The sequence below is a fragment of the Pelobates fuscus genome, chromosome 5 (assembly GCF_036172605.1).
Source record: "Pelobates fuscus isolate aPelFus1 chromosome 5, aPelFus1.pri, whole genome shotgun sequence".
Classification (NCBI taxonomy): domain Eukaryota; kingdom Metazoa; phylum Chordata; class Amphibia; order Anura; family Pelobatidae; genus Pelobates; species Pelobates fuscus.
Window position 1 is genome coordinate 215,258,255 of NC_086321.1, and position 15,290 is coordinate 215,273,544.

At 43.1% G+C, this 15,290-nt stretch overlaps 1 protein-coding gene across 1 annotated transcript in view; it reads left to right on the forward strand.

Annotated features, from left to right (window-relative positions):
* Nucleotides 1–15,290, forward strand: part of PRUNE2 (prune homolog 2 with BCH domain) — a 377,810-nt gene that overhangs the window by 123,404 nt on the left and 239,116 nt on the right. Inside the window, exon 6 of the mRNA XM_063456533.1 lies at nucleotides 320–414. Coding sequence (XP_063312603.1) covers nucleotides 320–414 — 95 coding nt within the window. The remainder of the gene's footprint in view (nucleotides 1–319; nucleotides 415–15,290) is intronic.

The window sequence follows — 15,290 nt, forward strand, 5'->3', positions numbered from 1 at the left end:
CGTATTAAATATCGAGATGAGTCTGTGTGTTTTATTTTTCTCACTTCTCATTGCATTTTCAATTTAAATATAAACTGTGTGTGTGTGTGTATATATGTATGTATATAGGTAGATAAATATATCAGCTAGTTTTCAGAAAATAAAAGCTTATGAAGGTAATGCTACTGATAAAATGCTTTTAAAATACTATATATCACATTGCTTGCTCTGCTTTAATGGTGCCTAGTAAATCTTATATCTTACAGTGGTAGTGGTAAATGTTGCCCTTTTTTGATTGTGGTTAATTGTGAAATTAAATAACAAAGTCTTTATTCAACAGGTACCAGTATAGACGAGATCTTACTCAAGGATATTAAAGAGCTTTCTGATGGCGATATTAAAGTAGCTATATGTACTATTTACATGACCTTGGAGGTAAGTAATCATTATGTGTATAATTCTTTAGAATGCATATGGCTTGCTATCACTGTCTATTTAATAAGTTTGGTTAAATATCTTACTATATACTGAGTGTACCCATTATCATGAAAATGAGACACCTAAAGGGACATTATTGCCTTCATTTTATTTGTTGTTTCTGTGTAGGGACTTGTCTATTCCTATATTCCTATACTTTGGAACGTAGCATTTTGTCAATAAGAATTTGAAATCCGTCCCTGTCCGTTACCTTCTCCTTTCTGCTGTTTGTACCTGTACTGCTAACGCACGCTACCAGGACTTTTCATAGACAGCTCCATTCTTTTAGAACAGCGTGCCTAACGATACTCTCCAATTGTTTAAGAAGTCCCTAAAAATCCACCTTTTCAGAATAGCCTATGGGCTCCCAGTATAACAGTAATTCTGCAAATCTATATCTTACGTTCTCAGCTTACTTAGTGGGTCCATTCGCCATTCACTTTCAATTCTACTTATCTATCCTGTCCTTCCTATTCCCAAACTCCTCTCGAATGCCTGTTTGAGCAGGGTCCTCATCTTTCAGTTGTTTCTGTCCATATTTGTAATATATTTTCTCATTTGTTGTGAAATCCTACATTACTAATATTGTAAAGTGCTGTGGAATAAATTGGCGCTGTATAAATGGCAATATTATTAAAAATTTGATATATGAGAGTGTGAGATCCCCAATATAAGTAATATTTATATAGAATTAAATAAGGAAATGTATTTCTCTACTTAGGTTTCAATATTAAGGTTTTCAAAGAGAAAGAGTTAATCTCATGCAAAGTATTACATATTTGCCCCTGCTATATGCTGCTAAACGGAGTTAAATCAAATACAGGATAAGAATACAATAATGCATAAATTTTAATTACTATTATATTTTGTCAAATGTATGTTTTTTTTTTATTTAAAATCTATCCATGTTGAGGAAAGGTATTAAAAAAAAATTGGTACTTAATATATTGTGTGTGTATAAATTGCTATTTTAAACACATTTATAGTGTAAATAATGTAACAAATCCATTATTGTCTGTTTCACTGCCGTAATTGTAAGATGTGCGTGATTGTAACGGATCCCCTATGCTTCGGCTGAGTATATCCGCTGTAGTTCTCCCAAATCCCCAGTGAAGTAGTGATTATACCTCCCAATTCCCCAAACATCAGCCTAGACTTGATAATGGGTAGAAACGAATGAGTTTAATCATGGCCAAATGGCCCACTTATATACAAAACAAGGATGCAGTAAAACACGCCCAGAATACTCCCACAAAATGTCCACGAATTCCTGTGTCAGAGTGAGTCGGCATAAAAACATAAAATATCAAACTACATAAAAAAAACATACAAAACAAATAGGAACCCCCACAAATTCTATATTGTTAAATAGCCCTGATCTGAGAGCCCAAGTTCTCCAAATAGTGCTCAGATCCATACAGAGTAGGGGAAACGCCACCGCGTTGAAATTCTGACCAGCTGCACATATAGTCCTATGCCCAAAACAGTTCCAGGGCGCTGGGTGCTTTTGCTGGGCGGTCAACTTCTGGAAGCTCCTGAAGCCGCAATATGGGGTGCTCCAGCTTGCTCCTAGGTAGTGTTTTTTCCCCTTAGTCTCAGGCACCTTCCCTCCAAAAAGCACTCTCCTGGCGGATTTCAAAGTCGTTCAAAACCCCAGACAGGACCGGTGCTAGGATTTTTAGTTACACAGGCAAAGATGCATTTTGGTGCCCCCCACCCTCGTTTAAAATAAGGTTCATACAAACACAGAAATAATCATACAGAGACATACAGACACAGACAGAGACATACATGCATACAGAGACATGCCGGCATATAAAGACATACATACAGAGGCATAACGTCATACAGACACATACATACATACATAGACATACAGAAACATACAGAGACATCCAGGCATACAGACACATACATACAGGCATACAAAGACATACATGCATACAGAGACATACCGTCATACAGACACATACATATATACAGGTATACAGAGACATACAGGCATACAGACACATACGTACAAAGACATACAGGCATACAGACACATACATTTGTACATACAGAGACATACAGGCATACAGACACATACATTTGTACATACAGAGACATACAGGCATACGGACACATACATTTGTACATACAGAGACATACAGGCATACAGAAACATACAGACACATACATGTTGTACAGAGACATACAGGCATACAGAGACATACAGGCTTACAGAAACATACATACAAAGACATACAGGCATACATAGACCTACATACATACATACATACATACAGAGAGATACATACATACATGCAGAGACATACACAATTACATACTTACATCAGTTCAATCTTGTCCCCTGGATGCATGCTGTCTCGCTCCTTGGAGTCCTGTCCTGCAGCCCAGCCCCATCACAGGGCGCCAGCTGCGCTGTGTGGTACACAGGGAGCAGTGATATGATGTCATTCATATCCTCGCCCCCTCCAACACATGGCAACGGGCACCTGGTCGCAGGGGTTGCAGGGCTGTGACCCCTGCGACCACGGTATGTTCGCCAGTGCATGCAGATGCACACACAATTAAAGGACCACTACAGACACCCAGATCACATCAGCTCAATGAAGTGGTCTGGGTGTCAGGTCCCTCTAGTTTTAACCCTGCAGCTGAAAACATAGCAGTTTCAGAGAAACTGCTATGTTTCACAGAGGGTTAATCCAGCCTCTAGTGGATGTCTCACTGACAGCCGCTAGAGGAGCTTCCGCTATTCTAAAACACTGAACGTCCATAGGAAAGCATTGAGTAATGCTTTCCTATGGGCGGTTTGAATGCGTGCGCGGCAAGAGCATTCGGAGCTGAGAGGCGGAGGGATCCCCAGCACCAAGGGAGTCCGGCGCTAGAGAAAGGTAAGTGCTGAAGACACACACACACTCTCACGAACAGATGCATACACACCAGCTAACAGACACACACATTTACTGACAGACACACTCAGCGACAGACATACATACACACTCACTTACAAAACATACACTCTCACTGACAAACACACACTCACTAACAGACATCAAACAGACTCACTAATACACACACAAACACACTCCGTAAGAGACACACAGTAACACACTCACTGACACTCACTAGCAGACACACTCACTGACACACTAGCAGACACACACACACTGACACTAGCAGACACACTCACTGACACTAGCAGACACACTCACTGACACTCACTAGCAGACACACACACACTGACACTAGCAGACACACTAACTGACACTCACTAGCAGACACACTCACTGACACTAGCAGACACACACACTGACACTCACTAGCAGACACACACACACTGACACTAGCAGACACAGACACACACACACACACACGCACACACTAACACTCACACTAACACATGTTTTTTTTTTATTTAATCCCCCAGCCTCCTTACCTTTTGGAGTGCTGAAGGGATTCCCTGGGGTCCAGTGGTGCTGCTGGGCTCCTGGGCGGGCGGGTAGGCGGGTAGGCGGGCGGGTAGGCAGGCTGGCTGGCGGGCACGCGCGCGCGAGGGAGCACTCTCCCATGTGTGCTTCCTCTTCAGCTCCCTCGCGCACCGCGTAGGGATGCCGGCGCCGGAAGATGACATCATCTTCCGGCTCCGGTATCAGTATGCGGCGCGCGAGGGAGCTGAAGAGGAAGCACACATGGGAGAGTGCTCCCTCGCGCGCCCGCAGAACCGGGCGCTCGGCCACGCTGCATTAGGTAGTCGGTTGGAGGGGAGCGCAGTGCGCTTCCCTCCTTCCGGTCAGCCTGATTTTGCGCCCCCAGGGCCGGTGCGCCCTAAGGCAGCCGCCTGGGCCGCCTTATGGTAGCACCGGCCCTGACCCCAGACCAAGTTGTCCGGGAACCACACAGTCACCTCATGCCGAAAACAGTTCCATAACATTCCCGGATAAGTCCCGCTGGGGTCACTGGGAACCCACGAACTTCTCATGCTGAATTTAGTTCCATAACGATCACGGCTAAGTACAGCTGCAAGTTTTGCTTATATTACTTTGTATTTTGATATTAACCTATTAGCAGACTCTCTTTTTACATACTGTAAAATGGCAGAATAATTATACCATACTACAGTACGTTTGTGTAGCTTGCCAAAATCAAGACCACTTCATTGAGTGCATTTTGTTGCACAGGTAATATGCAGGTTCCAATAATACACCAATCTACTGTATTACTGGAACCTGCATCTGTACATTACTTTCTCAGTTTTAGCAAATAGGACATTTTATTCATAAATTAATGACTGTCTCCCTGGATGTAAACAAATAAATTGTGTTTTAGATCTCTCTGAATCCAAAGGGGTTAAATGTTGTGTTGTCTGTTAAATCACTCTCCTGGGAGATACAGGTGGCAGAAGCAAATCATTTAAAAGTTGCTTTCAAATCCCAACATTGTCTGTCAATTTAATTAATGGTGCAGATATTTGAGGAAAGTACTTCTTACTTTGAGCCCTGACAAAAAATGTTAGATGTTTGTAGATAAACCCTGATAATTAGCCTTCTGCACAATCCTGACTAGTGATGTTATTGCAGCTGCTTAGACAGAGAAAATGAGAATTTAAATAATGATTGGAAATTAAAGGTGTGTTAAATACCTAGTAAGAACTAAAATCAGACCAAGATAGCCTGTATTGCCTAAAGGAACACTATATAGCGTTACATAGAAACATAGAAACATAGAAACATAGAATGTGACGGCAGATAAGAACCATTCGGCCCATCTAGTCTGCCCAGTTTTCTAAATACTTTCATTAGTCCCTGGCCTTATCTTATAGTTAGGATAGCCTTATGCCTATCCCACGCATGCTTAAACTCCTTTACATATCTGTAATCCTAAAGCTATAGTGCCCTATTAAGGTTTTGCCGTATTAGTCCAGTAGACAAGATGCTGAAATATCAGAGTATTGCAGTATGTAATGATACTTTTTTTATTCGACTAACATTATACTTAAATGACAGGTTTTCAAGAGTTTTCCATTGTTCAATTGAAGTATTGCTTTAGACCTGATGAAGAATGAAAAACTCATGAAAACTTGTCTTTTAAGTATTGCTTCAGACCTGAGGAAGAGTGGGAAACTCGTGAAAGCTTGTTCTTTGGGGTGCAGTACTTGTTCACAAAATAGTTAATTTTGTGTGCAATTGTAATCTTCTAACAACTACTACTTCATCACCAACATTAGACATGTTACTGCCATGTTGCTTTATAAGCAAATATATGACACAGACAAAATGCAAACTATTGTTTTATTAGAGGGATTAAAGGGACACTATAGTCACCAGAACAACTACAGCTTATTGAATTTGTTCTGGTGAGTACAATCATTACCTTCAGGCTTTTTGCTGTAAACACTGTCTTTTCAAAGAAAAAGCAGTGTTTACATTACAGCCTTGTGATAACTTCACTGGCTACTCCTTAGATGGCTGTTAGAGACCCTTCCTGGGTCATGGGGGCCTAAAATGCATCCAAACATTCAGTGTCTCCTCCCTCTGCATGCAGACACTGAACTTTCCTAATAGACATTCATTGATTTAATTAATCTCTATGAGGAGATGCTGATTGGTCAGGGCTGTGTTTGAATCATGCTGTCTCTGCCCCTGATCTGCCTCTTTGTCAGTCTTAGCCAATCCTATGGAGAAGCACAGTGATTGGACCAGGCTACCACTTCTGCCGATGTCAGCAGGCAGGCCTAAAGGAAACAGGGACATTGCATGCAGCTGCAGATTTGAATACAAGATTTTAAGATTTTACTATTTTAGGGAGACATGAGGGGACCAGGGTGGTTAGATGGTGGTTTTTAGCCTATAGGGTCAGGAATACATGTTTGTGTTCCTGACCCTATAGTGCTCCTTTAAATAGTACAAAAATACAACATGGATCATTACTATATTACAATACCTTTATATATCCTACTTTCCAATATGTAAAGTTACAATTGGCAAGTTAGACACTGTTGTTGAAAGCCATCTATATTCTTTTGTTAGAATTTATAAAATGCGTGCCAAACACAGAAGTATCTCAATTCAGGGCTCAACAAATCCCAAGTGCCAGGTCGCCATGCTGACTATAAATTTTGTCCTGGCACCTGGGTGTTTGTCAGGCGGTTCAGCCTGATGTTTGTTAGTCCTTTGTGCCTGACTGCCAGCTGAGGGAAAGTGTAGTCTGCTGGCAAGCTGAGGCAGAATGGATGTGGGTGGTGAGCAGGGCCAGATTAAGAGCCCAGTGGGCCTGGTGCTGATAATTATGATGGGCCTAATTACAAAATCTTATTGACCAAAAACACTAAAACAGTGCTACCTCCTAAGCGGCATGTATCTGATGGAGATGATGCTGTAGGGAAACTCATAGGATGCAACTATGAGAAAACACATACCCTTTGCTAATCTCATGCTTTCATCTTTCAAGTAAACCCATACCCCTTAACAGCAGTGTCCAGTAAAGCAGGAAGTCTATGGATGTGGTTAAAGGGTGGGCTACTGACACAAATCACATAACCAGAACGGCCGAAAGGGCGAACATACACAAAAAGGGGGAATGTCTGTGTCCCTATGTCTCCCAGTCCCTTAGTGTTTGTGTCCTCATGTCTCCCAGTGTCCCCATGTCCCCAACACTGGGAGACCTGGGAAATCTGAGACTCTTGGGGACACTGGGTGACAGACACGAGGGGACACGGGGAGACATGGGGCACTGAGACACTGTGATATATAGGGGACACTGGAGACTTGATAAAAACCTGGGTACAGGTCAAAATATTGCGGTGTCCAATAAACCTGCTTAAAGCTATCACAGTGAGTGCCTGAGAGTTTTTTCTTTTATACTAGGGGACACTGAGACACTATGGCACAGAGACACTACGGGCACAGAGACACTACGGGCCCAGAGACACTACGGGCACTGAGAGACATGGGTCACTGAGACACTAATACATAGGGGACACTGATACATAGGGGACATTGGAGACTTGATAAAGACCTGGGTACAGGTCGAAACGTTGCGGTGTCCAATAAACCTGCCTAAATCTATCACAGTGAGTGCCCGGGATTTTTTCTTTTATACTAGGGGACACTGAGACACTAGGAGACATGGGGACACAGAGACATTGGGAGACTAGGGTACTTTGGGAGTCTAGGGGACACTGAGACACTAGGGACTCTGGCACACTACAGACACTGAGAGACACCAGGGACACATGGGGATACTGAGATACTAGGGACACTGGCTGGGAGACATGGGGACACTGCCATGTCTCCTATGTCTCAATGTCGCCCAGTGCCCCCATGTCTCCCTGTGTCTCCATGCATCTCAGTGTCCCCATGTCGCCCAGTGTCCCCTAGTGTTTGTATCCCCATGTCTCCCAGTGTCCCTTAGAGTCTGTGTCCTCATGTCTCCCAGTGTCCTGATGTCACTAGCACACTAGGGGACACTTAGAGACATGGGGACACTGGAAGACATGGGGCCACTGAGACATGGGGCCACTGTGTCCCTAGTGTCTCAGGGTCATGGGCATCCGAATGGGGGGGGGGTGAAGGGGGGTACATCCCTCCCCCCCCCCCCCGGATTTTTCAGCTTGTGCTGCTATTTTTCGTTTTAGTGTGAGAATACAGTGCAATACCAGCGCTGGCCAGTAGGTGTCGCTGTGAATGGAGAAAGGCAGGAAGCTACAGCGTATCCCTGCCTCTCTCTCATGACTGAAACCGCAGGGGAGCAGCAAAGAGGCAGCCTACAGAGCAGGTAAGTGAGGGATGGGGGGGTGGGGGAGACCGCATAGAGGAAGGTAAAGTAGAAGGAGCAGAAAGGTTCTGCAAGGGGCAGGAGGGGTCAGCAAGGAATAGAAAGGGGCAGCAAGAAGCAGGAAGGGGTCGAAAGGTTTTCAAGGAGCAGGAGGGTAAAGTAGAAGGAGCAGCAAGGAGCAGGAGGGGTCAGCAAGGAGTAGAACGGGTCTGCAAGAGGCAGGAGGGGTCAGCAAGGAATAGGAAAGGGCAGCAGGAAGGGGTAGGGACGGTCTGCAAGGAGCAGGAGGGGTCAGCAAGGAGTAGGAAGAGGCAGCAAGGAGCAGGAAGAGGCAGCAAGGAGTAGGAATGGGCAGCAAGGAGTAGGAAGAGGGAGCAGGAAGGGTCTGCAAGGAGCAGGAAGGGTCTGCAAGGAGCAGGAAGGGGCAGCATGGAGCAGGAAGGGGCAGCATGGAGCAGGAAGGGGCAGCATGGAGTAGGATGGGGCAGCAAGGAGCAGGATGGATCAGCAAGGAGTAGAAAGGGTCTGCAAGGGGCAGGAGGGGTCAGCAAGGAGTAGTAAGGGTCTGCTAGGAGTAGGAAGGGGCAGCAAGGAGAAAAAAGGGGCAGCAAGGAGTAGGAAGGGTCTTCAAAAAGCTGGAAGGGTCTGCAAGGAGCAGGAAGGGTCTGCAAGGAGCAGGAAGGGGCAGGAAGGAGCATGAAGGGGCAGGAAGAATCAGAAGGAACAGAAAGGATCAGCAAGGGGCTGCAAGAAGCTGGAAGGGGCTGCAAGAAGCTGGAAGGGGCTGCAAGAAGCAGGAAGGGTAGTAAGAAGCAGGAAGGGTCTGCAAGAAGCAGGAAGGGTCTGCAAGAAGCAGGAAGGGCCATCAAGGAGCAGGAAGAGCCATCAAGGAGCAGGAAGAGCCATCAAAGAGCAGAAAGGGATCAGAAAGAGAAAGGAGCAGAAGGGCGCAAAATAAGCAGAAAGTAGCAGAAAGGTAAAGGAGCAGAAGGAGCCTCAGAAGACAAAGAAGACTGTGTCATATGAAGGAGAAGAAAATGAGATTGGAGCACTTCATTCTGGACACCACATCATAAGGCGTTGGAACCTGGGCCTGGCAGGGAAACTTTGGACCTTCTCATCTCCCCAGGTAAAAACAAACAATATCAGTGTTAATGTGTTCACTTTTATTTACTGAGTGTCAGGAAACACAGAGGGCCGCTGGGTAGGGGTGCCGCTGATTGGCTAGATGGGTCAGCTAGCACTCTAAGCCAATCAGTAGCTCCCCATTCATAAAAACGTAAAACATTTTTATGAATCGGGAACTAGCGATTGGCTTAGAGTGTCAGCTGACCACTCTAGCCAATCAGCGGCACCCATGCCCAACGTCAATCTGCACTTCCTGACACTCTGTTTCAGAAGTCGAATACCACTGAGCGACCTGGAGATTTGGAGCTGAAGGAAGCCTTTGGGGGTAAACCATTTGAGAGCGGTTTCACCCCTTCAAAGAAGAGCACCCAGGGGCCTCCTTGCATGACAGCATTTTCATTTAGATAAAGTTGTTATGGTGACCAGAATGTTCCTGTAATTTGATGAAAGGAACACTATAGTGTCAGGAATACAAACATATATTCCTGACACAATAGTTGTGAAAACGCTATTCATCCTTGCTTTATGTGAAAATGACTATGCTCCTTCCCTTTCATGACACTGTCAAAAAGGGGCCAAGCATGGATGTCATTACAATTATGCCCCCCCCCCCCCCACCCCAGAAAAATTCCTGCGGACGTCCATGCTCAGGGTCCCCATGTTCCCCAGTGTCCCAATGTCTAAGCGTCCCCATGTCTCGGAGCTGCTGTCTGGACTCTCTGTGCAGAGCTGCTCCCCCGCGGATCAGTGAGTAGAGAGAGGCAGGGAGGGAGATGCCGTAACTTCTTATCACTGCCTCTCTCCACACAAACAGCGACCCCTACTGGCCGGCGCTGGTATTGCAGAATAATCTATGTTTATACTGAGACAGACATTTGTATTGCCGGTATTACTGCAATACCGGCACCGGCTAGGCAGCCTCAAATACCTGAGAAATACTTCTGAGAAATACCTGGCAACCCTAAGAAATACATGAGAAATACTTGGCAACCCTAAGAGTAGTGTGTAAAATAAAATAAAAAAATAAAAAAAAAATTTACATTTTTTTTTTAAACCAATGGGCCTATTCCATGGGCCTGGGCCTGGAGCTGCAGCTCCATCAGCCCCTATGTTAATCCGGCCCTGGTGGTGAGGTAACCTACTTACTCTGCTCCCTTGTGCGATCTGCTTTAATGAGTCGGGACATGGCATCACTAAACAGCACATGAGGGAGCATGGAAAGGAGACTACAGGATCAGTGCGGCTCCAATGGACCAAAGGGAAAGGATCCACTCCAGCACTCCCAAATGTAGGGAGGCTACCTTTGGGAGTGCTAAAATAAAAATAAAAAAACAATAATTTGTGAGTGTATGAAAAATGTGTGCGTCTGTCAGTGAATGTGTGTGTGTGTGTGTGTGTCAGTGAGTGTGTGTATATGTGTCTGTCAGTGTGTGTATGTGTGTCTGTCAGTATGTGTGTGTCTGTCAATGTGTATGTGTGTGTCTGTCAGTATGTGTCACATCAGTGAGTGTGTGTCTCTCAGTGAGTGTTTTATTCTCTGTCTTTCAGTGAGTATGTCTGTCTGTCTGTCAGTGAATGTGTCTGGTTAGGTTACCACCTCCCTCCGACTGAACGGGAAAGGTGTTTTTACTGACCTTTTTTTCCCACGGTGTGCCAGTCTCTCCATGGCTGAGATAATTAATCTTGGTGATCTCATCCAATCCCACAGGAAAGCATTGGGAGGCTATGGTGCATGCACGGAAAAACACCACGCTTTGCCAATCAGCATCTCCTCATAGAGATGCATTGGATCAATACATCTCTATGGAGAGCATTCAGGGCCTCAATGCGGACTATGAAGCACCTCTAGTGGCTGTCTGAGTGACTGTCCCTAGAGGTTGTTACTAGCCAGCAATGTAAACACTGCCTTTTCTCTGAGATGTTTGTGCCCTTTTCTGTCAAAAGGCAGTGTTTACATTGAAAAGCCTGCATGGACAGGCTATATACACCAGAACAAATACATTTAGCTGTAGTGGTTCTGGTGACCATAGTGTCCCTTTAAGAACTGCATTTTGTAGTTGAATATAAATATCATATACATTATACTGTCTCCTAACATTTTTAGCTGTCTCCTATATTCAAAGAAAATTTGTCAAGCCCTGTCCTAATTGTGTACATACTCTCATACCTTTATTTGTTTTATGTATTTGCAGAAGGCAGGGGAATTAAAATAGACTAAAGTTATTATAAAATTTCAAATTTAATCTGATCTTTAACCAGTTAAAAAGCTGATTTGGAAAAAAATCTCCAACTTATCTATTGTCAAAGCATGACTGTTTTTGGTCTGAAATTTGCAATTAGGTTTTCAATTTATTACCATTAGTAAATAAAACCTAATGTTTTTCATAGATTTAGAGATAGATAGCTTCAACAAAAAAAGTGAAAAGATAGTTACGCATATTGTGAATATTATAACAGTTTAAGTGCAGCAGAAAACTTTCAGCAGTTTGTATATGTCTAAAGATTGCAAAATAAATTGTCTCTTTGTACAAATGTAGTAGTAACATTGAATGTTTAAGTAATTTTGTTTGATGGAAAAACAGGAACCCTTTGCCTCTCGCAGAGCTTTTCAGAAAGCGCTTCCTGTTGCGAGAAGTTAGGGTATGTAAAATAAATGATGTATGGAGCTATTGGAATGCAACTTGGCTACCTTATATCCAAGGAACATTAAACATAGGGCTCTCGTTTAGCAAATAAATAACCATTCATTTCTATGGCTTCATACTCTGGACTTTTGTGCATATTCTGCAAAGATAAGGAGAGGCTATTAGGGATTTAACATAAAATATATCGCCAAGGGGGCTTGTTGTAGTCCTAGTCTTTCTGCCACATGGTGTGTTACTAATGTGCATAAATGGGCTTAAATGAATGTGTTGTCTGTGTTGCATTTGAAATATGTATATATTTATATATTATTTTCTAATTATGTTTAAAAACAAAATATTAAACATGAAACTTTATTGCGTTGAAAATATAATGTACTTACATAAATCTACTTCAATTAAGTTTTAAAGATGGGAATACTGAAACACCCACTGACTGCCAAACTTATTGCTGCTAATATTAAGAATTTCGTTTTTTTTTTTGTTTTTGTTTATGAAGGTACGTGATTTATCGCTCATTGCCCAGCAATTATGTGACATATATTATGTTTTCAGTTCATCCTTTATGAAGCAGAAATATTTGATGTGGAAAACAAATATAAGCAGAGATGCAGTTTGATTCCATAACATTTTGATGAGAATGAGCTTATTTATTACGAAAATATTTTAATTCATACGGGCTATTTGATCTTTACACAGGAAATCAGGAAAATTAACTAATGAAGACATGTATATTTGCTGTTCTGATTTAAGTTTTAATGTGGGGCTTTTGTAATATACACTGGATAAAATTATAAATGCAACACTTTTGTTTTTGCCCCCATTTTTCATGAGCTGAACTCAAAGATCTATGTACACAAAACAAAAGTGTTGCGTTTATAATTTTGTTCAGTGTAGAAGAGTCGTGACACTTAACTCCACCAGTGATGTACCTGCTTGCATTAAAAAACATTATCTGATTAGTGTTTTTCCTAAATTATTGGTAAATGTAAAGATAAAACATATTGAGGTTTAGTCACAAAACATTGAATTATTGGAGGACCAGGAAGGGGGTAGGTAGGAATTGCCCTCCTGGCTGCTAGCATACATATTTTGTGGGCTGCAGTCTCATTATTCTGCTGATTAAAATAAAAGGAGAAGAACTGAGATGTCTTCTGACAGAGTACTGTAGGCATAAAGCAGCAGGTAGGGATTGTGGAGAGAATTTGCTTACCTAGTACTGCATGAGTTTGTGCTTGGGCTGGTCATCCACAATCTAATTGTTTCCAGACATGGACTGGCCTATGGAGATATTTCCTGGAAGACTGCAGTATCTGGAGCCCGAATAGGTGACAAATTATGAGGAATATGTAGGATTTCCCTTCAATTTACCAGTGAGATGAGACAGTGCTTATGTCATTCGTAGGACTTATTGATTGTCTATGGCAAAAATAGAGTCATGGGAAACACAGTTATGGGTCTTTTAGACATGCATAGTTCTTCGCGAATGCTCTCTGATGCTGGTCATGCTGATGGAGGTTACAAGCATGTATGATGTCACAACTCTAGCAGTTGCTAAATATCAAGACTATATATTGCATTCTACACGTGAGTAGGACCATTCAATCAGAGATCTCTGAGTTTTGTGTTCAAGAAAAGGCCATTTGTTTGCATTTGCCCTCCCAGTCCAAAGGTTGCCCTCCACTGCATTGGACTTTTGTCAACTGAAATCTAGAGTGCAACACTCAGGCTGAACCCAGACACATATTAATGCAAAACCAGTCTACCTACCCCTGCATAAGTCTCCAATGTAAATGCAATTTGTGTAAAAAAAAAATTATAGTTCATTATCTGACTGAATTAAACTTTACCTTTTGTTTAAAGGTGACTTGTTATCATTATTGCCATTTCCCCCCGTTTTTATTAGTCCAACTTTTTGGTTTGATTTTTTTAAGTAAAGTTGACATTTCCCCCAAAAAATGTTATGGTTTACCTGATGAAAAAAAAAGTGTAATTTGTGAATGAGTATTAAAAATGTTTGCACTCTAATGGAACGTGTTCTGCACCCTTATGCAAATAAAAATCATATTGTTACTTGTAATGATGCAGATATGTTGATGTTCAGCTTACTGTTTGGCTAGTAAGGTATAAATAGATTTGATATAAACCTGCAGACATGCAGACTCTTCAAAACGTGATATATGTCTGTATCTGTCAAGGAAAAACACGAACTCTGCAGGTTTATATAAAGTCAAATCCTTTTTATTTCAATTACTACAACGGGAATTGGCAACATTTCCACCTCTAAGGGTCTTTGTCACAGCTCAGTGGTGACTGGTAGGGGTCAAAATGTTGTCCAAACCCTATGTGGTGACAGAAAAACAAGTGATTTATGTAAACTTACAGAGTTTGTGTGTTTGCTGTTAACCCTTCACCCATACCCCACAATTATGCAAACACAATTTTAGCCATTGCAAATTACATTTCTTTATTGCAAACTCGTTTTCTTAACAATGGCTACCAGGAAAGCAGAGCAGGCACTACCATTATAGCACCGACTCTGCTGAGCCACACGCATCTTCACAGGCTGGTGGGGTGAGCTACAGATTCCCTATACGGCCCTGTGTTTGCTGTTAGTGCAGGCAGCAACTCCGGTTTGGAGCAGCTCTCTGCAGAGACATTCTATGGGGTCTCAACACAGCCAGAGGTGTATATCTCATTGACAGCCCACCGGGCCACCAGAGAAACAACTAGACCACCAGTGACTCACTGCAGTAAGGTAAGCACAAAGGGGGCTCAGTTATAATATATGTACCAAAAAGACAGCACTGCAATGGGTTTAAATAGAAAATAAAAGAGGTTTTACCACTCACTTACCCCTCACACACAGTCACACCTCAAACATACCCTTCATACACAGTCAAAATGCCACAGTCACCATGTCACACTCTATTACAAGAACCCTACCACAGTCCGAGTCCTTGTGCGCAGAGGAAGCTCACCTGCCAAGGGGCATCTCGGTCCTCTGCGCCGAGCTCATACGGGCCGCACTCACAATAGGAGCAGGCCACGGGGACTGTCCTGACGGAGGCCAATTGGGAGAAGATCCACACCCTGACCCACCAGGGAACAGTTGACACCAAAATCCGGGAGCTTAATTACAAGATCCTGACTTGTTGGTATCGGATGCCGGCTAGACTGTGCCGCATGGGCCTCACCCCGACAGCCCAGTGCTGGAGATGTGAGACGGCAGATGGAACGGATCTGCATATCTGGTGGGAGTGCCCACTCATACGCACCTTCTGG